At 37.6% G+C, this 22,711-nt stretch overlaps 1 protein-coding gene across 9 annotated transcripts in view; it reads right to left on the reverse strand.

Annotated features, from left to right (window-relative positions):
• The window catches only part of ATP11C (ATPase phospholipid transporting 11C (ATP11C blood group)), a 165,583-nt gene continuing 142,872 nt past the window's right edge, over nucleotides 1-22,711 (reverse strand). For 6 of the 9 annotated variants that reach the window (XM_019750470.3, XM_019750469.3, XM_019750468.3 and 3 more), the window contains 6 exons: nucleotides 19,797-19,932; nucleotides 17,272-17,337; nucleotides 15,075-15,178; nucleotides 11,534-11,687; nucleotides 5,242-5,346; nucleotides 1-2,581 (listed from right to left, as the gene is read on the reverse strand). In XM_019750470.3, the coding sequence (XP_019606029.2) occupies nucleotides 5,245-5,346; nucleotides 11,534-11,687; nucleotides 15,075-15,178; nucleotides 17,272-17,337; nucleotides 19,797-19,932 (562 nt within the window). In that variant the 3' untranslated portion in view covers nucleotides 1-2,581; nucleotides 5,242-5,244. Of the gene's footprint in view, nucleotides 2,582-5,241; nucleotides 5,347-11,348; nucleotides 11,415-11,533; nucleotides 11,688-15,074; nucleotides 15,179-17,271; nucleotides 17,338-19,796; nucleotides 19,933-22,711 lie in introns of all 9 variants that reach the window. The other 3 variants (XR_012493555.2, XM_074324314.2, XM_074324311.2) reach the window with 3 other exon arrangements.

Below are 22,711 nucleotides of genomic sequence, written 5' to 3' on the forward strand. Positions count from 1 at the left end.
TATCATACCAAAGTTTATTGATTACATCAAACAAAAATTTTTGTGATGAAAAAGGCAAGTTGCATTCATAAAAGATGGCATTCACATTCATTATAGAAAGCAACAACGTAGATGTAAAAAATTGCTCTAGTGAAAAATGCAATACTGCAGTCCCATTTTGCAAGCTGAAAAATGATTTTGTCAACACTTGCATAAAATCTGCACATTTGTATACTGCATGTTATTAAAAAATTCTATCAGTAAGTTATTGTGAATTTTGCAAATTTAGGCTTATTTTTACTGTTGCTGGTGTTAATGTGACAGGTATGGAATTTATGTTTTCAGTTTAGTAGGTAACATCCTCAAACAATGGACAACAGTTGTAAAATGACAAGGACATTCTGTAGTTCAAAATTATTCAAATGATGGATATATAACTCTATCCTTATATTTCCCCCTTTCTCTGCCACAAAATAAGGTGGTTACAGTGCTAGGCATACTGGATGGCTTACTTCAAGTTATTCCACCTATTAACCCCAGGCTAGCCATTTTTTAAGCTCATTTATAAAATACCTCTTTCAAGTGATTTTGAACTGCAGTGTAATGTGTAGCTGAGACATAACTCTAAATCCCCCTTACTCATCTTCCTGGCTGCAAGGATTTTGTATTTCCACTACCATGGATATTCTGATTATGTCAAATCTCCAATGGTTTTGCCTTAAACAAGGCTCTTTATCTACTGCGGCTCTCTCATTTGTATTCACAGTCCCCATAGTTCTTATGTAAAACAACAATAACAATACATCAACAAGTATAAAAACACGAACATGAACAAGAACAACAAAACATTAAAAGCTTTCCTGGGTCTGATTGTTTAGCTCTTTGGAATAGGCAAAGAATATGTAGACTTTGTTTTCAGCAGACTGCCTCGGGTACGGGCTACCAGAACACAGCACTCTTAGGTAAGGCGTGAATAACCTAACAAAATATTCAAAAATAATACTGATAGATGAAAACAAATTGAATCATGAAAATGGGTCAGGAATGATGGAATGGTTTCTGATAACTGAAATTATGTCCTTTCTAGAATTTAAGAAAAACTACATCTTAACAGTCACACAAAATATATATGGAAGAATCAAATGTGCCATATGGACTATGTAAATACACTGGTATAGATTGAATCCAATACTTTCCCAAATCAAGGTACAATATAAACACTACTAAGAGTACAGGCATGCCAGAAAGACAACCAAAAATGGAAACTGGTATGACAACACTTTTAAAAGACCATTTCAACCTAGAAATCAAATGTAGTCATTTATATATATATAAAAAAAAAGCGTTAAATTTTAACATGTAATAAAGACATTTCACATTTATTTTTATGTTTTAAGTGAACTCATTAGGAGGCTAAAACCTCCTTCTGGCCCAGTAAGATCAGGACTTAACGAAGGTGACTCTCATAGTTTAGAGTTAGCTCATCATGCAGCCAAGTTTGTTGAGAAACAACATTCACGCTCAGAGTCACGGCTCTGCAGGCTGAAACGTCTCGGGTGAATCCTTCCTTCCAAATTGGAAAGTTAAAAAAAAATGTGCTGCATATATGAACCAATGTAGCCTCTTCTCTTCTCTTTCAAATAAAAACCATTCATTTTGAAATAAGCTATTCCTCTCTACAAAAAATTATAAAAGATGGATGTTCAGAATGACCTTTACTTTTATGTAGCTACGGTTTTGCCCACCTTACCTCAGATCCCAGTAAAACTACTTTGTAGCTATGGTTTTGCCCACCTTACCTCAGATCCCAGTAAAACTACTTTGAGGGGCGACTAAAGCGATTGCCAATGTTTCATTTTCAAATCTAGTAGCCATAAACCCATTAATTCAGAAGAACAAAAAGTATTTTTTTTTTTTTTGGGATTCTCACAAAAATACCCTGAATTAACATTCTTTCCACATTAAGTGCTCAAGGAATTTTTTTGGCAAGGATATTTTATCAAGGGAAAATTAGCACGTGGGTGAACAGGAAGGATTAACTATTCTATCTGTTGCACTGATATAATTTAGTCTTCTTGTACTTTCAAGTATTCTTTTCATATGCTTGAAAAAATAATTTAAGATTACCATTCAGCAGGAACAAGAAATGTGATCCAAATAGCCTATTTGTTCCGCCAGGCAAAAAAAGAAATATTAGCAAAATCTATCCATTCCCATTGCATGACTTCTATTTTATACTATTGTATTTAAATCCATTCAAAGAGTTCATGGGTTAAAAGAGCACCCATTTGGTAGTTTTATTATTCTATCTAAAGCCAGAAATTCTAAATATTCTTGCTTTCAACTTTCATACAACTCATAACTTTGAGCTTTGGCCATAATGGCTACTTACAATAACTGTAAATGCTTAAGAGAGTCATTTGGTATGTCAATGGACATTTATTCTGAACCCTACTAGACAGAAGAGTGGTTTAGTTGGTTGCATATTGAGTATCCTGAGATGATAGCTTTTTGTAGTTGTTTCTTCATGTTTTCTTTTTTAGCTGTAACCACTGTCAACATGCTTGTAGGACAACAATGTAGGCAGTTCAAAGTTCGGACTCTGAAAAATTTAAAGTGTACAGAGTTAAAAGGTTTACCTTAATAATAATCATGTGAAACCATCTGTTTAGCATTTTCAAAAATCAATCAAGTAGTAAGTCAATCAAGTAGTAAGTTTTGTTATGAGAGTAAAGCAACCATCTTAACCAAGTGCCAAGTTTTATTCACATGCAGGGAAGAAGAAAGTGACACAAGAACCAGTTTTTAACCCTTTTGTAATTTGTCAGCTGAATAGATTCAGACTTGCTTTTTGCTTTTGGATTGCTCCAGGGTTCTCCTAATAGTTGTAACCACGAGGACCATCCACCACAGCAGAGGCGTACCTCACCAAGACCCCTTCCTTTAGTCTGTGAGCTCCTTGAAAACGGGGACATTTTCTTTATCTTTCTATCGCCAGCACACAGCGAATGCTCAGGACACGCTGAATGAAATCAATCAATGACTGTTTTTCTGGATGTGTTAATTTTGACAAAGTCCGAAGATGTAATCAGTTTGGAAAGACTGCTGTGAAGGTATTTTTCCTTAACTGAAAGAAACAGGTTTCCTCCCTATAATATTGAAGTTAATATTCTTTTTGGTAGATCATACATTATGTGTCTACAAGTCAACCGACTCTTCGGTTTTTCTTCTTCATTGTCTTTTTGGAAAAAAACCCACAGAAATTTCCCTAAGAAACCTGTACATTCTTTTCTGTCCTCTAAACATTATCAGATGCTACGATCGGGATGGGGCACATCAGGACAACTGATCCCTGAGTGGCGATCAGGCATGTTGAAAAGTACAAGTCCTATGTCAAGGGCGGGAGCCTCACTCCGATTCTCCATTTTAAAATCCAACCTTTTAAAATCTGAATGTTGGAAGGCTTTCAAAGGGTGTTTATTTCCTTCCCATTTTCGTGCACCTTCCTTTCCATGGTTGGACTAGAAGTCCTCTCGAGTGCCTTCCATTCCTTTTTACGTTCCATAGTCTCCTATTAGTTTTTCAGATAGCAGGGTCATGGTGACTCTAATCAAAATAAGACTGCCATTCACATCGTGAACTTCTAAAATGTGTCATGCCGTTCCCTTATCAACACCAAGGGACAAACTCAGTGGGGCTAAACTAACTGCCAAATATTTTCCTTGGAGGAGAAATACTGCCACATGAAAATACATTCCTGGAAGAAATAACTACATTTGAAATAAAATAACTGTTAAAAAAAATACAACTTCCTCTGTTCTGTTAGGTATCATAGGAGTTAAGGCCCTGGAGAGGCCAAAAGCAGCAGCAGTGTCTGCTACCCAGCCTAGCACCCCAAACCACAGACAAAGTGAAGAAAGCAATCCAGGGGGATACAAGATTAACTGGAAACAGTATAGCACCACACAGCCGAAGACAAGGCTATCTGGAACAAAAGGGTCAAAGACTTTGAAGGCTACCGGGAAGCAGACTCATTACCGAGGGAAAATATAAGCAGATGAGTTGCTCCAAATGGGGGCGGGGGGTGGGGAAGATGCTGAGTGAGGCCAAAATGAGTTGGCTTCCAAAAGAACACTGCAGATGCCGACTGCGATGAACTGCAGGAGATGGACGAACCAACAGAATCAATCCATTAGTTCGGTATGTATTCTTTGCAGGAGGGTGGGTAAGCTGATAGCTGACGAAAAAGTGGGCCTATCAGGTGGCCACAGTTGTTAGTTTCCAAGTGAACGGACCTGCAATTTCTTTCACAACAATCATTAATTTTTACGTGTGCATGAAAGACAGCCCAGCCCTAAGCTGGTTCGAATTGTTTCCAAGCAGAAAAGCTTGGAACACTCATTCATGAATGACTCTAAATTCCCATGGATGGAGAAAAGACCTATGAAGGTCTGAGGTGACAGAGGCCACTGCAGTGGGAAACAGAAAACACATGGAGGGTCATTCTAAGTTCAAGAGTCCTCCCCCAGCATATCAATGCCTCCCAAATATTTTTGGGGGTAAATGACAGAATATGGAAGAAAATGAATTTACTCATTTCTGGAAAAATTAATTATGAAGCAGTGTATATCATTAGCCTAACATCCCCCTGAATGGCTAGGAAAGATTTTACCTCTGAAAGTCGAAACATTTAGCTTGAATAAAACTTGACATTAAAAAGTGATTACAGTAGACTGGATCATTAATACATTTTTGGGGATCACACATTTACAAGGACATTAAGTATATACCTTCAAACACACAAGACACAGCACATGGAGATACAAACACACTGAATTATTTTCACATAATTCCCAAAAGAACATGCAATGCTAAACTGACTTGATATTATACAGATGCAATTTTGGAATATTTGCTTTCAATTTTCCAAATCACGTTTTAAAATCTGAATTGTATTTCCTGATCAGTATTAAGGAGCATTTTCACATGACGGCACTGCCGTCACTACTTGCTCTTTACAAATTAAATACATTGTGTTACACCCTTTAGCTCTGGAAAATGCCTAAAATTTTGGGGGCTTAGCAAATTTAAAATGTGTATTTCCCCATATTCCAAGTAATGCATCTTTATACTTTTGCGAAGAAGAGTGTAAAGTTCACCACACCAACAGCAGAGAAAATTTAGAGAGTGATATTTTCATTTTTTTTCTTTATAATGCTGTTAATCCGTTTCTTTAAAGCCAGCCCGCTTAACGCTAGGTACCTGTTACAATATATTAGATTCGTCTGAGAATGTTCGTAAAAGAAGAGGTCTGACTGAAGGTCTGGTGGATAATGAGTCAGATGCCTTTTTACAGCTCAGATTTCTCTGTAATAGTGAGGTAAAGATACTTAAAGAATTTGAAGATTGGTTAACCTACCTGGTGATAAAAATATAGAAGAAAAAAATAATTTCCTATATACTACTCTTGTGGCCAAAGAACAAAGGATTACACGATAGCAAATGCATAACATTTAAATGAATACATTTCAAGACCTAAGAAAGTCTCCAACTGGAACTGAACTGTTTTCATGGTAGAAATATACAGACAGTAGTAGTATGTGGCAAACTAGGGTTTTTGAAATGACACTGGTAGATTATGTGGTGGATGAGTCAGTATGGTCTGATTAGTAAACCTTACCCTCCTTTTGGTGAACACCTCTGAGAGTTGTGCCAGTGCTGTCAGTGTATCGAACACAGAGAAATTTGTGCAAAACATTCCTGTCTTGGTGAACAGATTAGTTCTAACCCGCCGTGGCTTCTACTGCACACTAGGAATCAATGGGACCAGAGACTTACTGTTCAAGTTTTTGTAAATCACTTCCTCTTCAGTGTGACAGTTTGAGAAGGTGAACAAATGATTAAAGGAAAATGACAAAATACTCTTAAGTATCAATGGAAGATAACAAAAATGAGGCATGAGCAGTAATTTTTCATAAGAATCAGAAAATGGTGTCAAGCAAATGAGAATGCAAGCAAGTTGGTACATTAAGAAAGGAAATCACCTTATTCACTCCAAGAGAAACTGTGATTGCTGGAAGTTTGAGAAAGCATGAAGACAGTAGATGTTCCTGAGGAAGGGAGGCGTTTCGTTACCTTGTTCACAATTGCACAAAAGGTGGAAAATTGCAGTAGGAAAAAGAGAAATGCAGAAACCGAAAAAAAAAAAAAAAAGGTAAATACTCTCTGAAATGTAAGACATTTAAAAAGAAACCTTGAGAATTTGAAGTCGAAATGACATGTTAGTTTTGAAGATGTTACTTTCACAAGTCAAAGTAGAGTTAAGAGTTAGGAACAGTCTATTATATGTGCAAACTACTATTTCTCTGTATATCACTTTAAAATTATTTTCTTAATGGGAAAATTGACTATTTTGAATAATTTTAAAATAAGCTTCTCATTGAAATAGGCTTATCTCTAATCATTAATTCACTCAGCTACATTGTTCAAAATCCATGGGGTCAGAGAGCTATGTCCAGGCTCCATCACCAATCCATCTTGAAGTGAGTAATCTCCCCTGTTCAACAGCACAGATACAATATGAAGGACACTGACAGCCCTTAGGCAGCTGCAGGTTAAAAACCTAATCAAAACTAACACAAATGGAAAATATATGGTGAAATCACGCTTTAGTCCCATTTACCTCTAGGCCAATGCTTAACGTCCTTTATTCTAACATAATTTGATGGGTTTCCTTTTCCTACAAAAACCTCCTTAAAAGGGTAGGCTAAAGAGCTATGAATTTTTCCTTTAAAACACCCAGAAAAAGTAAGCATTGATAACCTAAAGTTCAATCAGAAAACCTAAAAGGTTATTTTTTCCCTTACTTATTCTGTGCCTGAAGTTATAAGCTAATTTACAGACTTGGTTCTTGCAGTGCCCAAGCAAACCACAAGATGAGTGGTTACCTATGGGGATGAGATTAACAATTCTGGTAATTACCCATATCTGCTACTTAGTGACTAATGAAAACAGGCTTAAGAAGAGAAACCAGTTAAAGTAACATTTATGTCCAGCAGAGTCGAATAAACAGTTAAACTTTTAAAGGCAAATACTTTGATTTATTCATATATTTTAACATAAGTATGTTAAAATTTTATAAAATATTTTACCTGCAAATTGGTGACATGCAAATTACAAATGTATAAAGCTAAATAAATATTTAGTTTCTTAAAAAATTATTTATAATTGCTCTGTCTTCTATTTTGTGGGCCAGAACTTTACAAGATTAACATGATAGCAAGTCCCGCACCCCGTGTTTAATACAGTTAAGATTGTATAAGCACATTTTGGTGTGCTCAAAACCTTGTACCCAACCGTCAGAGATAAAAGTATTTCTGTGAAACATAAATTTTAGGGGCTTATAGATTAGGTTACTTTATAAAGGAAAAAAAAAGGAAATATGCAAGTACAGAAGGCAGTAGAGAGCATGGAAAAAGCATCTAAAAAGCTATCAAAAATTGATACAGCTAGCAACTGGTGGGGGAGACAGGTAAGAAGGACGGAGATAATGAGCTAAAACAGTATGAAATTTCCACATTCCTTTGCAGTCATCTATAGAGCTTTGACACTGGCTCCATTGGCAGTCGGTCAAAGAGGCCAATGCATAAAGGTCCATCTCAACAGCCACAACGTTAAGATTCAACTTTATTTTGGTCTAACCCAGTTCACAGGGCTATTATCCTCAGAACCCATGGTTGTCATATGACACTGTCAGCATTGCAATAGTAATTATAATTGTCACCATTGTTATTATAAGGATAAACTGTATTTTCCAAAATTTCCAGTGCTTTCTCTGGGAAGTTTGCTCAGACAGCTGACATTCTTCCTTTTCCTGTCTTCCACTCTGAATGAGCTTCCTATCTAATGGCATATTTCTCCTTGTTTGTGCAGACATCCCATGCTAGGCATCGCCATGTTGCTGGGTCCATTCCCTTTAGATTATAGTGTTTCCATGTCTAGCAGGCAAAGTCAAACCTTCCTTTTGATTGCGGTGGTTTACATGGGAAAACTTACATTAAAGATATGGGGAACATTCTTCCACCAGAAATGGGAAGTGGTATTTATATCACTTAGCCAGAAAGTCCAGGTACATTTCACTCATTGAGAGATAGCCAAATAACTGTGCTTAGAGAACACAACTTTTTGAAATACCAAAAATCCTAAACTTGAAATTTCCTGTGAAGTGTTATCCTGCTACTCCACTGTTCAGGGCTCAGTGGCAGTTTCATTATATTCGGTTAGCAGTATGGTGGTGCGGCTTTGTCAATTTATAACCTACAGAAAAGCCCCATGATCCTTTATGATGAGATTTTAGCTAAACAATGAAGCACACTGCTGAAAATATAGCTAAGGAATACATAGCATTAACATCCTTGAGTTAAATGACTGAGGGAACCTATTTTTGAAGATCGCAGAATCCTTTATAATGCTACCGAACTCAGCTGTGATGGAGGCCGCCATACCAGCCTTTTTCCTGGAGGCTTCAGGAAGTAGCGACTGGGACCTTGAAATACCTACGAGCCGTATCACTGAGTCTACTATTCTGATTTATACCTGCTAACAAAAGTGTTCCCTCTGAATCCCCCTATGTAACCTAACTAGAGTGAAGACTCCTTGTGAGCTGGGGCCCCATCCGATTCTTCCCTGAATTACCAACACCTAGTATAGTAGCTACTACATTGGTGCAAAAGGAATTGCGGTTTTTGCAATTGATTTTAACCTTTTAAACTGCAATTCCTTTTGCACCAACCTAAGAACTTACAGTGGACCCTCAGGGAATGTGTTGAATTGAATGGAATTCACCAGAAGGTTGCTTCTGTAATTGTGAAATGTAAATTGTTTAGCTTCTTTTTCAAATGCAGTGTATATCAAATATACAAGATACTTACTGGTGGAAGTCAAGGGATCTTCTACTTTTAGGTAGGAATATACCTTTTATCCCATACCTTTATCCCTCTCAACCTGGTCAGGTATGAGGTCAACCCAGTGTAAAATAATCTTTTGCCTCTCTTTAAAACGAGGCCAATGCCTTAACGAGGGATACTGAACAAAGCAGGAAGTCACCCGGATGTCAGACTGTTGTTCATTAAGATATTCCTTCTCCTTTATCTTAGAAGTGGACTCCACCTCTCTGATATAGCCACATAGGGCCTTATGTAAACAGACGTGACTTATCAGAATAGCCGTGGCTGCCATGTTTTAGGTGGCCTTTATGCATTCATAGGTACTACTTTGCTCTTGCATTTCCTCACAAGGAAAAAAAAAGTGGCAGCACTGCTGAGTGGCCACAATGTTTTGTCTCATCTGCAACTCTCAAAATCCCATGGAGTCTGAAAAACCATTCAGCCTTTCAGACACTGGATATAAAGAGAGATGTTCATCATTAGGCGGTTCAGCATATTCATTGGTTCATTGTGGGCAGGAATAAATGAATGAATGATTGAATGAATGAAGGTGATGATGGAAATTCCCCTGGTTGTTCTAGCACATCAGCATGCCAAGCTACTAGAATTGCTCCTATCATGTACACAACCCATGGCAAACAAATTTCATGCTGAATCCCTGGCAACATTCTATGGCTACTATGTAAAAAGGACTGCAGGCTCAGAACTCTATGCTTTCAACAGAGGTTAGGAATCTGCTGTTTGCAGGGAAAGAAAATGTTCTAAATCTTTATCTATGACTGCTTCGTGGCATCCCTCCATTTAATTTAGATAAAAACATTTAAAATATTTACTGGCCATTTGATTCATGTAAAAGTCACTACCAGCCAGTATCTAATTTAAAAAAAAAATAAAGGGCCTAAAGAAGAGGATAAGATAGTATGTCTGAAGGTTTTGATTTCTGAGATTTTTGTATCATATCATCTTGAGAACATGAAGCTGGGTGTGAGCCATTACTTAGTATGAGCTCCATTACTCCAACTAAGAAAAACATTTAGGAGCACCCCAAAGTGTACTCCCAAATAGGGACAATGGAAGAGCATCTCAGAGATCCTTCCCAGACAAATTCTTTTATAACAAGGCACCATACCACTTCTTACTGTGATTTTTATTTTTATTTTGCTTCATGCAAATTGCCACTTGAGCCCTTCTGGGAGGAACCGGTTTTACTGATCTGTTCCACCCCTGTTTAACTGATACTAAAGTATAATCAGGCAAGAGAATGTCACCTTACCATCCTAAGACTAAACACCAGGGTAGAGGGAGTTAGTTGTGGATCTACTGGGAGGATTAAAGAGTAGACTAAGGCAGTCTTAGCTAGGTTAACATTATTGGGTGCAGTTCTAGCCATAAGGCATTCAGAAGCAGGCAGTTAAGGCCAGTTCTGACCACCTAACTGTACACTGACTGACCTTGGATGCCAAGTATCAATGCAGCTTACGCCACTGACAATCTATTGCTTTTGATTGGGGCTGATACTGACTTGTATCAATGAAGCCACTCTTCATACATCTAACTACTGAAGATATTCCCACTATAATCATTTTAGTTCCCTATGTCTGCATGATGACATCCACTGGATTCTATCAATTCAATAGGTTTCTCCAAAATCAGATAAACCAATTTTGTGCCTAAACTGGTGGGCAAATTTGATCAAACAGATCAGGTAGATATAGCCTACATTATTTCCTGAAAATATTGCCTTACAGGGGTTACAAGATCTACTTGGTGTCAAGATGACAGAAACAGGGCTTTCTTTGGCAAAATGAGCTAGTGTTGGCAGGAAGAATATGACATAATTAACCTGTTGGTCAAAATTTGCGGGAAGATTTTTTTTCCCCCAGGCTAATCTACCCCTTTCAATTTAAAGGCTTTTTAAGAAATGTTCAAAAGATGTCAGACAATGCAGGGCCAAGCAATTAGGCTGACAGAGGGTAATAACTTCTCGTTCCAGCAAGAAATTTATAATTTAAGCAGCAAAAATAAAAACACACTTATAAAACAATTCTGAATTTTTACAAGTGTGTTCAGGAGGGTAAGGATGCAGAAACCACATCCAGATAATTTTCTTTGGTTCAATGATACTGCTGGACAGACAGGGCTAGAAGCAACACAGAGATTAAGCAGCACTATAATTAAAGGAAGGGGAAAGGTTTGAAAGAGGAAAATTGGGATTACCAACTGAAAAAAAATATGCAAACAACCCATAGAGAAATGTCTAAGGTTAAAGCTGGAATGTTGGTGTGGAGTATAAATTCCTGGTGTGAAAATTCTAGGCTAAAGAAAAACACCATTTTTTCCATTTAAAATTCCATATGGAGCATATGAGATACTCCATATGGACTGCTAAAGGTCACATAGAACACTATTAAGGAATCTACTTACCACCTGCATTGGATAACGAAGTTTTTACTATACTTTTTATGCAGAAGAGGAAATTAAGTGATGAACCTGTAAGGAGGGGTTTAACATGCTGTAACTAATGCAATTCTCTCAAGAAGGTTTTTAGTTCACGGCAGATATTGAAGCCCCTTCCAAAAATCAGGTTGCAATATAAACTTAGTTCTTACCCTGGCACTTCTTCGTTTCACATTCTTTAATAGTATCAGAAGAATCTCAGGGAAAAGGCTGATAAATATTAGAAGGATGATGGCCAACCATGTGGATACAGAAGACAGCATCTGAGCAAATACGAAATACATTCTCTGCTGTTTGAGAAAAGGCCTAGCGTAGAAAGAAAATACAAATGGAAAAACAAATCAGTTCCTGTCATATGAAACAGAAGTGTAATTGAAACTGTCTTTTGTATTTAGAAGAAATTTTCCTTACTCACATTAATAAAATTAATTAAAATTTTTTTTCCTAAAAGTAGTAAACAGATTTCATTTACCAAATGTTTGGAAAGAAATGAAATGATAATCAAAAAAGAAAAAAGATAATAAAATGTCTTTGACTTAGAAACAAACAAGCAATCAACCTTAAAGCTGCCAACTGGAGAGTATTTGTTTGTGTTAGAAAATTCTGGAGCTTCAAAGATATTCAAGAAAAATGATGGTTAAATTTTATGCTAACTAGCATTTTATTTCCTTGGCTGTTTTATTACTATGAGAGAGGATTTGTGCTCTATATTCAAAATTTAAAGGACATTTTTATAACACTCCCCAAGCACCCCTATGCAAATACAAAAAGGACTGTAGAGCTTATCTCTCTCAAATGGGAGGAATCTATCATTCTCACCCACAGAGAGTGCCAAAAAAATGTGTACACATTTTAAGAAAGAAAAACTGTATTAAAATTGTAATATTCAATATATACTGATAACAAAAGATGAATACAAGTCACGTGTGACTTCTGCAATGACAAGAGGTGCTCAAAGTGGTTACCATCAGCGTCCAGAGACTTCTGATTATGGCGAACTACTGCTTGAGCAACAGTGACCAAAGTGTCCACTTGTACACATTTTTTTGGCACCCCCGGCCTGATATATTGAGTATCAGTGTGTACAAAATAGGCTGACAGACAGCAGAATATTGCTAACAGGATATTAAGCCTTGGAGTCCAGAAATCCAGGAGGACCCCTCATTCTGATATTGCATTTCCTTCCAAGTCATCTACTGAACTGTTAGGTGGCTCTGGAGAAGCATACCCAGGTTCCCTTCCCCTGCCTGAGCTGAACCACAGAGCAGCTGCTCAAGGTCAGGATGCACATCAGACTATCCTTGGATTAGGAGCCCTAGGTAGGTAACTGGTTGGTCCCATTTAGTAGATCATGCATAGTGCTCACTCAAGATAAACGGGTTTCTCATTTAAAAATGGATGTTTGTGCACTCTCAGGTAACATAATAAAAATCAAACATGTGGCAACAAATGAGGACGGTAACGTGGAGAAACTTATGAGGTCTGGGCTAAACAGGATTTCTTGGGTCCCTACCATACAGAAAAGATTTCTGCAGCACTCTACCTGCACTTTAGTTTTGAAGAGCACCCTAATTTTCTAGGCAGTTAACTGAACCATAATAAGGGTCCAGCAGGCAACTGACAGCTGGTCACAGGATATTTCTTTGCACAGTACACACAATACTCTGTGATTAATATCGCTAGATTTTTTTTTTTTTTTACCTCGGTGACATCTGTGGAGGTTTGCAGGGGAGCAGTAAAAAACAGACGGTATTCCGGGTTGGGTTTGGGGTTCATTCTCACTGCCCACTCCCAAAGAGGAGTGTGTTACAATGCCTCAAGGTTGGACATTTCTAGAGATATGAGCTGCAACCAGCATTCAGATGCAGTTTCACAGATTCTAGTCACATCTTGCCGGTTGCTTTATAATATAAATTTGATATTCATGTAGTAGCTCAACTCAGACAGGTCTACTAAAAGGGAGCACTACACGCAACAAAATAAAAGATTAATATTTCATTTTCAGTTAAGTATCTCTAATGAATCGAAACAGGTATGATGAAGTCTTAGTCACTTAAAGGATTTACTTCAATCAATAAAGAACAGTCTATGGTAAGAGTCAGAAACTTGTTTAGTTTGCTAGACACATTTTACTCTTGTGGAAAACTTGCATAATTAGTTCAGATGCTTATTAGACAGATTCATAGACAGAAATAATGTACTGTGGCAGACCTACAATTGCATATTTCAGTTGGTTAATCAACGTTGATTCATTTGTATATTATTAAAGAAAACAGACTTCCTTTAGCCTCACTGCTTTAATAATTACCTATATAGGTGCCAAATAAAGGCTGTAATTACACTTTTTGGAGCGGTACTTCCTGAAGTGATTAGGTTTTTCATATGTTTTTTTTCTTTTAAGGTTTTTATTGAAAAAAGCTTTTCAAAAAAGTCCAGTTTCTTCTAATTAAGTCTCAAGGGACACATACAGGGTCATCACATCTCTGCGATAACGTGGAATGTTTTGTATGTATGATTTTGCTCAAATGAGTAAAAATATATACTCCTAGAATCTCACCTTATGGCTTAGTCTAATCATGCTCTCTGCTGCTGGCATCCTCGTCAGGGGAAGCCATTGATTCATGAAAACAAGTATGATATTTAAAAAGAAAATACAGTTGACCCTTGAACAACACAGGTAAATGTACAGTTGGCCCTCCGTTTCCTCAGTTTCGCATACATGGAGTCAACTAACCGCAGATGGAAAACATTATTTTTGATCTGTGGTTGGAAATCTCTGAGTGCAGAGGGCCAACTGTATGCATTGTTTTATGCTATTTCATATCAACGATTTGAGCACCTGCGGATTTTGGTATCTGCAGGGGTCCTGGAACCAATCCCCAGCGGATACCAAGGGATGACTGACTGTAGGTTTAAGTTGTTGCGAGTCAAAAGACCGTACGTGGATTTTCGACTGCAACAGGGTCAGCGTTCCTAACCCCCATGTTGTTCAAAGGTCAACTGTACAGGGCTCTGGGAGTAAGGAAAGGAGAGGAAAATTTGACTTATTTTCATTCCTTATAAGTCTCCCAATCACAGCCATGTGTCCCTCAATGGACTCTAATCTCTTTGAGGCAGGGGTACGGTCTATTCGTCTCTGTATGCCAGAGTACCTTGCTCAAAACGGAGTCTGAATATACAAGTATTAAACCAAAATGAACTGAATGAACTTTAAGGCCAAGCTGTAGATTCTGCCACTACCCACAAAACAATGAGGTGATTTCAAGATATAAGTCTCTGAATATTAAGTGGTATATATTCTATACCATGAGCACATCTATCAGCCACTACATTGTGTAGAAACTTTACAGGATGAATATTTCCACCAGAAATCACATGGGAGATCATGCTAGAAATTACAGTTTCACTTCACAGAGAGATGTTTACACACTTTCATGTTGAAAGATTTGATAGGGGCTACCAGAAGAGAGGTTTTTTGAGTAACCGGTGCAGTGTATTTACTTGTATTTGATTTCTTACTTGAAATTAGCAGTGTTGTTGGCTAGAAGTAACTTCCAGTCCATTTATACGGAAAACCAGCCATCACGATCAAAACTTTAAAAGCATATAATTAACGCTTGCATATACGACGTATATATACACATATACCTATTTTGTTATTTACGTAAAACTCACACACATACAGCTGCTTACCAAATAATTCCTCCCCAGAAGAATGAGAAAAATACATAAAAGGCTAAAGAACCCCAAATCACAAAATGATTTATCCAGGTCCAGAAGCGAGTATCCAAGGCAAGCTGAAAAGATAGAACACAAGAGATTTCATGATGGGTACAAATTGCACCTGCAATAATACACTACAGTATCTGATAAGTTGTATACAATATGATACCTATGGGAGGACGTAGCTTGGGCCAGGCTTCAAGAAAAGAATGGAACTAAAGGTAGAACAGAGTCCAGGCTTTTCAAAGAGCTAGGTTATGAAAGAGCTGAACTCTGCCCCAAGGCCTCTACGCTCTAGAGTATAGGTGTGGAGATGGGGTTAAGCAAGCAGCCAGAAGGTATGGGGCTACAGATGTCTCACTACTGAAGGAAGGGCAAAGAATGAGGTAATGGTAACATCCAGGAGTCTGAAGGCCCAAGGCCGCAGGTAGTGGCAGCCAGGGAGATGATGGCAGAAGAAGGCCTAACTGGTGGAGGCAGGTATAATGAAAGGCAGTAGGAGAAGGAAGACCTGGCTAGCTAGGAAGGATATACAAACTATACAAACGAGTCATGGTATTTCTAACACAACAGATGGGGGTTACAAAATGCCAAGGAAACTAGCTCTATACACCTGCATTATGTAGCAACAGATCATGGGTCTGACTATGCAGTGTGCCTTTCAACTGCAAAACCCTTACCTACTCAATTACATTAATAACATTTTCAGTTGCCTTAGATATTAATACCTTCATGTTCCTGCCAGGGCTGATTGTTTCTTCAGATTGTGGAACCTGGGATTTTCAAATGCAATCTAAACACAAAAAGTATGGTCTGTTTTGCTTGTTTTCAAATTTCTGGGCCACAAGGACTAATAATATCCAGGGCATTTAATGACTGAAGAGGAGGTGGTATCTCAGTTTTGTTACTTGCTGTGACACATGGTCCTCATCTTTCCATTACAGTTTCTCACTCACAAACAGGATGTTGATAACATTGTTAATGTAGCCCAGTATCGGGTTTTCACCCTCTGGGCTGCTAGCGAAAAGGTCACAGTAACACCCATCCAAAGAAGAGGGAGTGGATGTCTTTTGAGGGACACGTGAGGCCAACTTTATGAAGGACACTTGGAAGCCCTGGGGCCACACACAAGGCCAGGGGGAAAAATGGGGGGAGACTTCCATTTCATAACATGATCCTTTGAAACATAATAATAAACAACTAGCACTTACTGTACTGAGCACATTCTATATGCTGGACTCCATTCTAAGTACTTTAAATGTATCACCATTGACTTCTCACAGAAGAACCTAAGAGAGGTGGGTGCTACTTTTATCTCCATTTTATAGAAGAGGAAATGGAGGTTCTGAGAAATGAAGCCTCTTGCCCGACGACATCTTGCTAGTGAGCAGCTAAAGTGAGGAAAGTGGTAACGTTTTTTTGTAGTCCTAAAATATTATTGAAATAGTAGATGCAAACATATGCTAGTTCTTTTAGGTATAAGAAATTACCCAGAAATAAAAATTTAGAGGGGAAATGATTAGAAGTCTACTGTCAATTATACTTCTGAATTGGAGTTCTGACCTAGACAAGGCATACGGTAATTCATTTGAACGTACTCATTCTTGGACCCCATGTGAGGTGTTTGGACCCCATGTGAGGTGTTTATTACTGGAATGATCAAAAAAATTTGATTATGTTTCCAACTGTAAGAAGAGTCCCAACTCAGGAAAATGAAGGGTAGCATTCATCATGGCGTCAGAGCCATTATTATATGGCTGCCAGTGATTCTGCCCAATCTCCCCTTCTTGTATATTATCTGCTGTATATTTTTACGCATTTTATTACCAATATGGGTAAATTTCAGTGATGAATACATTATATAAAATTTCATCATTACCAAGCTCTTTTGCATACGTATTTTGCTCATGGACACCTATTCAACTGTCTTAAGTATCCAAATTCCTTAAAGGCCTGGCATTCTTAAACATACATATAACTTTAAAGAGGATAGACAATATACAGTAAACAATAAATAACAAATGGTATACAAATGCCCAAATCTCTAATATCATACATATCTTAGTAAGTATTCAGACTTGGATAACAGCCTGCAATAAAAATAAAGATTAAGACCAGAAACTATTACAACAGGGTGCTAAATATTTTGAATAAATAAAAATCTAACCTTCAGAGTTACAGTGAAAACTAAGACTGTAAAAACAATGGTTCCAAAAGTCCAGTTGCCATAGACCTGAAAAACATTGAACAATTACATGTACCAGGAATACACAAGCCTGCTTAAAAAAACCAAAAAACCAAGTTTAATCTTGTGTAACTGCTAAAGATTTATCTATGACTTACTTAGGGAAATATCTGGCCAAAAGACCAGGCCAAAAGGCTGGCTTTTACTGTGACCGTAAATTTTCTTGGTTAGATGCACTACATTTGTGGTTGGTAGAATTTATTTCCATTACTCCATGCAGCATCAAACAGGGAAAACACCAGTATGATAAAGGCAGAAAACAAACAAAAAAAACCCTGTTCTACAAACAATAATATTCATCAAAGCAAATCACTGGAGGACTCACGTTTTTAAAGATACGGGCTTTTCCTACAATATAAAACTAAAGCTCTGAAATAAGAATTTGCAGAGAAATGGACTCATTTTAAAACAGAGTCTACTTTTTGACTGTAAATATTAGAGCTGTCAGCGTGCGCACATCAAAGAAAAGCAGAGACCATGTAAAAATCCAAATGATGGCAATGAATGGCACATATGCTTACCAAATGCTGTCAAGATCTGAATGCGTAACGTTAAAACAGAAAATGAAATGTAAAAGGCTTTCAAAAAATAAAAACAAGAAATTAAGGTTAATAGAAGCAAAAAAAAAATTTGATCAAATCATACATGAGCGTTTAGTTGCTGATAGCAGTCCTAATACTTAATTGTAATTTTAGCAAACATTCAGAAAGATGAAGACATATACAGTAATATCTAATTAAAATTAATCTGGACACCAGGAACTCAAAATGGGTGATGAATTGGACATAGGCAGGGCTAAGGCTCCCCATATACCACCTGAAGAAGTTGCTGAGCAAATGAACTATGTCAACAGGACTATAGGACAGTATCCGCCTATTTAGCAACAAACTTTTTAAAAGCAAGAGTCAGCTCTATATAATTTATGTGCCAATAAAAATAAAAAAGTCAGATTCAGTCATAACGTTGAAAGGATCTGAGAAGCATAAAATCCAATCCCATCTTTTTTTTTTCTTCATAATTTTATTGGGGAATATTGGGGAACAGTGTGTTTCTCCAGGGCCCATCAGCTCTAAGTCGTTGTCCTTCAATCTAGTTGTGGAGGGTGCAGCTCAGCTCCAAGTCCAGTCGCCGTTTTCAATCTTTAGTTGCAGGGGGCACAGCCCACCATCCCATGCGGGAATTGAACCAGCAACCTTGTTGTTGAGAGCTGTGCTCTAACCAACTGAGCCATCCGGCTGCCCCCAATCCCTTCTTCTTACTGATGGGCACAGTTGACTTGGAAAGCTGAAGTGACTGGCCTGAGGACACACAGAGAGATGTAAAATGGCATGCTTCTTGGCAAGTGCTACTGAAGGACTGGATCTGTATTTCCTCACAAATTACTTGGTGCTCAGCAATTTTAATGGATTCATACTAAACTGACTTCTGTCAGTCCAAATTAGAGGTTTTCATTGTAGTACCTAAGTTCAAAGTATCATTCAAATCCACGGAGCCTATCACGTTTGTAACAGATGTTGGCTGTCTTCTAGACACGGTCGTTATACTCAGTAAATTCTTTTTGAATCTCAGCTTTGCTTCATGTTATGAGTAAAGAATGAATGACCACAAAAGAGGAAGCCCAGGGCGGCCGGTTAGCTCAGTTTTAGAGTGTGATGCTTGTAACACCAGGGCTGTTGGTTCAATCCCCGCATGGGCCACTGTGAGCTGCGCCCTCCACAACTACCTTGAAACAGGTACTTGACTTGACTTGGAGCCGACGGGTCCTGGAAAAACACACTTAAAATAAATAAAAGTTAAAAAAAAAAAGAAGAGAAAGCCCAGAAGTGGCAGGGGACATAGTGAAAACAGCATGCAAGGTAGTGGGTTTGACATCCCACTGAATGGCTACGGGAAGACCTCACCCCATCAGCAATGCTCTCCGACAGCACAGCCAGGGCAAAATATCCCAATGCAGGTGCTGACCTATGTAGGTGCTGGCTGGGAAGGCACTAGTGTAGCCTTTCTGCAAAACACTGTACTACCTTGTGGAAGGGAGGGAGGAAGACAAGGGAATTCCAAAGATAGGCAGTTAGCCCCTTGAACTCTAAGCATGGAAGGCCACTAAGAATAAGAACTGAGTGGGGCCAGACTTTGCTTGCTCGCATCAAAGTGTAGAGCTCCAAACTCTGAAGTCCCAAGAACTCTGTTCATCCAATAAAAATTACGGCCAACTTTAGCTTCCAGATGGTCTGTACATAAGGTCTCTAGTTAGCCATGCACACAGGAAGTGATTTCTCACTTCAGCACTTTTATTGTTCTAAAAACGTTGTGAGGACTAAATACTGTACCTTAAAAAAGTTTGGAAAATGATTACCGCTAGAGTATGTGAGTGACAGATCCAGTGCCTATGGAAAAAAGATAAGCCATGCTTACAATACCAAAAGACGTAATGACAATCTTTTTTTTACCTTTGCATTTTCTTCTAGGGATGAAGTCTGAAAAAGAAAGTAAGTCCCAAAGAAGAACACTGTTCCTTCAAATGCAGCCAGAAATGTCCAATATAAGAAAGGGCCCCATTGTAACATGGCATTGCCAGAAATTTTCCTATTGAGAAATGAGAAGAAACACAGGTTAATGAATCTCTGTAGGCTGTTTATTTAAAGATATGGTGAAATGCCAAAAGTAACCCTGGTATAAGGAAGGGAGCTATCTCCCTGAGGGACTGGAAGGCTTTTGTTTCTTGATAAAAGGCCAGACTGAGCTGCAGTGTATCTCTGTGCAAGCACCTCCTGACTGAGGCACTGGGGTAAACTTCTAAGCACTTCTAAGTTAAAATTCTGGACACCTGACAACAATCATATAATCAATAATAACTAGATTCCATCCATTGGGTACTTATTATATGTCAGGAAACTGGGTTAAGAGTTTTATATATATTGTCCATTTTTATCCACATAAGAACCACATGAGATAGGTATTCTTATCAGTCCCATCTACAAGTAATAAAGAGCCTCAAAAAGGTGTGTCATAATGGTTCCCAAACTTTGGCACATTGGAGTCACCTGGGGATCTTTCGAAACACTGACGCCTGGCTCCCAACTTCATTCTGATTTAACTGGTATGAGGCATAACCTGGGCATCAGGATGTTTTGAAAGCTCCCCAGGCGATTCTACTGTGCAGTCAAGTTTGGGAACCACTAGTATAGCAGCATGCCCGAGTTCACTCATTTAGTAAGGCACAGAGCTAGCATACAATCCTAGATTTATCTGACTTCAAATCATATGCTCTCAACCAAGCTACCTCAGCTTTCCAACTGTAATTGTTAAAATAGTTCTTTTAATCAAGATTTCTTCCTGGGAATTGAACCTTTTTTAGGTCATGGAGTACCCTTTATATTTTTTCAACTGAGTCAAGTAACATGTTTGAAACTATACAGTCATGCTTTGACAAACGGCAGGTGCACAGATCAAAAGTTTAAAATCTGCCAAAAATAGCACAATCTTCTCAGTACACGTCAGAATGCTAAATAAGGCTACTGATGCTAATGGAGCAGAGCTGCAGAAAGGAGATGGATTTGTGTATAGAATTCTTTTGGCCTCTATTCCAAATTACCCTTAACATTGATCAAAAGGTATCTAATCACTCAAATAGTACACCAGTTGTCAATACTCCCAAGAATGTCACTGTGCTGTATGGAATAAGAAAACACCTTTGTAGTGTAAATGCAATGATCCTTGTTCAGTTGGTATTGAGTACTTGGGGCTACCTACAAGAGACTCACTTCAGACTGAAAGAAAGACACAGACTGAAAGTAAACAGATTTTATGAATATGAAAAAAAAGCTGGGGTAGCAATACTTATACCAGACAAAATAGACTTTAAACAAAGGCTATAACAACAGATAAAGAAGGACCCAGGAATCTCACTTCTGGGTATTTATCCGAAGAAACCCAAAAACGTTACTTCAAGGGGACGTGTGCATCTACATGTTCATTGCAGAATTGTTTACAATGGCCAGGATGCGGAGGCAGCCTGCGAGCCTGTTAATGGATGAATGGGTAAAGAGGAGGTAGTACATATATACAATGAAATACTGCTCGGCCATGGAAGGGAATGTGTTCTTGCCTTCTGCGGCAGCATGGATGGACCTGGAGGGTGTAGTGCTGAAGGCAGTACGTCAGGCAATGAATGACAGATGCAATGTGATTTTGCTTACATGTGGAATCTAAATAACAAAACAAAGAAACAAAATAGAAACACTCATAGATACAGAGAACATTGTGATGGTAGCCAGATGGTAAGGGGGGATTGGGGGTGGGTGAAAAAGAGGAAGGGATTAAGAAGTCCAAATTAGTTGTTGCAAAGTAGTTATGGGGATGTAGGGTATAGCATAAGGAATATAGTCAATAATATTGTAATAACTATGTATGGTGTCACATGAGTACTAGATTTATCGGGATGATCACTTTGTAAGTTACATAAATGTCTAATCACTATGTTGTACACCTGAAACTAATATAATATTGTATATTAACTGTAATTGAAAAATAAAACCTTAAAAAAATTAATGCCGAAAAAATAAAAAATCTTTAAAAAATAGTTTTGCTACTTCTATGCATGTTTGAAAATTTCCATAATAAATACCTTTAAAATGATATATTTTCTAACTAGTTAAACCAAACAATTACTAAATATGACTTTTATAACTCATTGTTTAAAGAAATCCCTCAATCTGTGCTCCTTCACGTCATCCAAATAAACCACCCAAGTCTCTCTACAGATTTGCTATGCACTATTTAGCAGTGCTTATAATCTGTTGTAAATTAACATTTTGAACTACCATATTTTGCCGTGTATAATGAGCATTTTTTTGCCCAAATTTGTGAGGGAAGAATAAAGATGCATATGACACATGGTAAGACTAATTCCCTATCTATATAAATATTTTTAATTCTTTTATTTATACTTAATGAGTTAAAAGTATAACTCTAGAAATCAATAATGATATCCGTATGCAAAATAATACTCTGGAATACGATAATTGGTTTTGTTGAATTTATAACGAACTTGCAACGAAGAGTTATTGGCCTTTTATGATGCATAAATATTGTAAATTTGTTACCGGTACATAAAATTTCTTTTCCCTTGTATCTGTTCTTGTGTTTTATTATTTGTTACATAAAATTTCTTGTACCATAATAGGTTAAAATATAAATGCTAAAATTCCTTTATAATACAAAAAACAAGTACCCAAATGTAAACAAATAAAAATTTGAATTAAAAAATTATAAAGAAGTGTTTTTTCCCCTGAAAGTTTGGGCTAAAAACATGGGTGCGCTTTATACAAGGGAGCGCATTATGCATGGTAAAATACAGTAAATC

Source organism: Rhinolophus sinicus, chromosome 18, assembly GCF_057876585.1.
Source record: "Rhinolophus sinicus isolate RSI-liver-muscle chromosome 18, RSI-T2T, whole genome shotgun sequence".
Taxonomy (NCBI): Eukaryota; Metazoa; Chordata; class Mammalia; order Chiroptera; family Rhinolophidae; genus Rhinolophus; species Rhinolophus sinicus.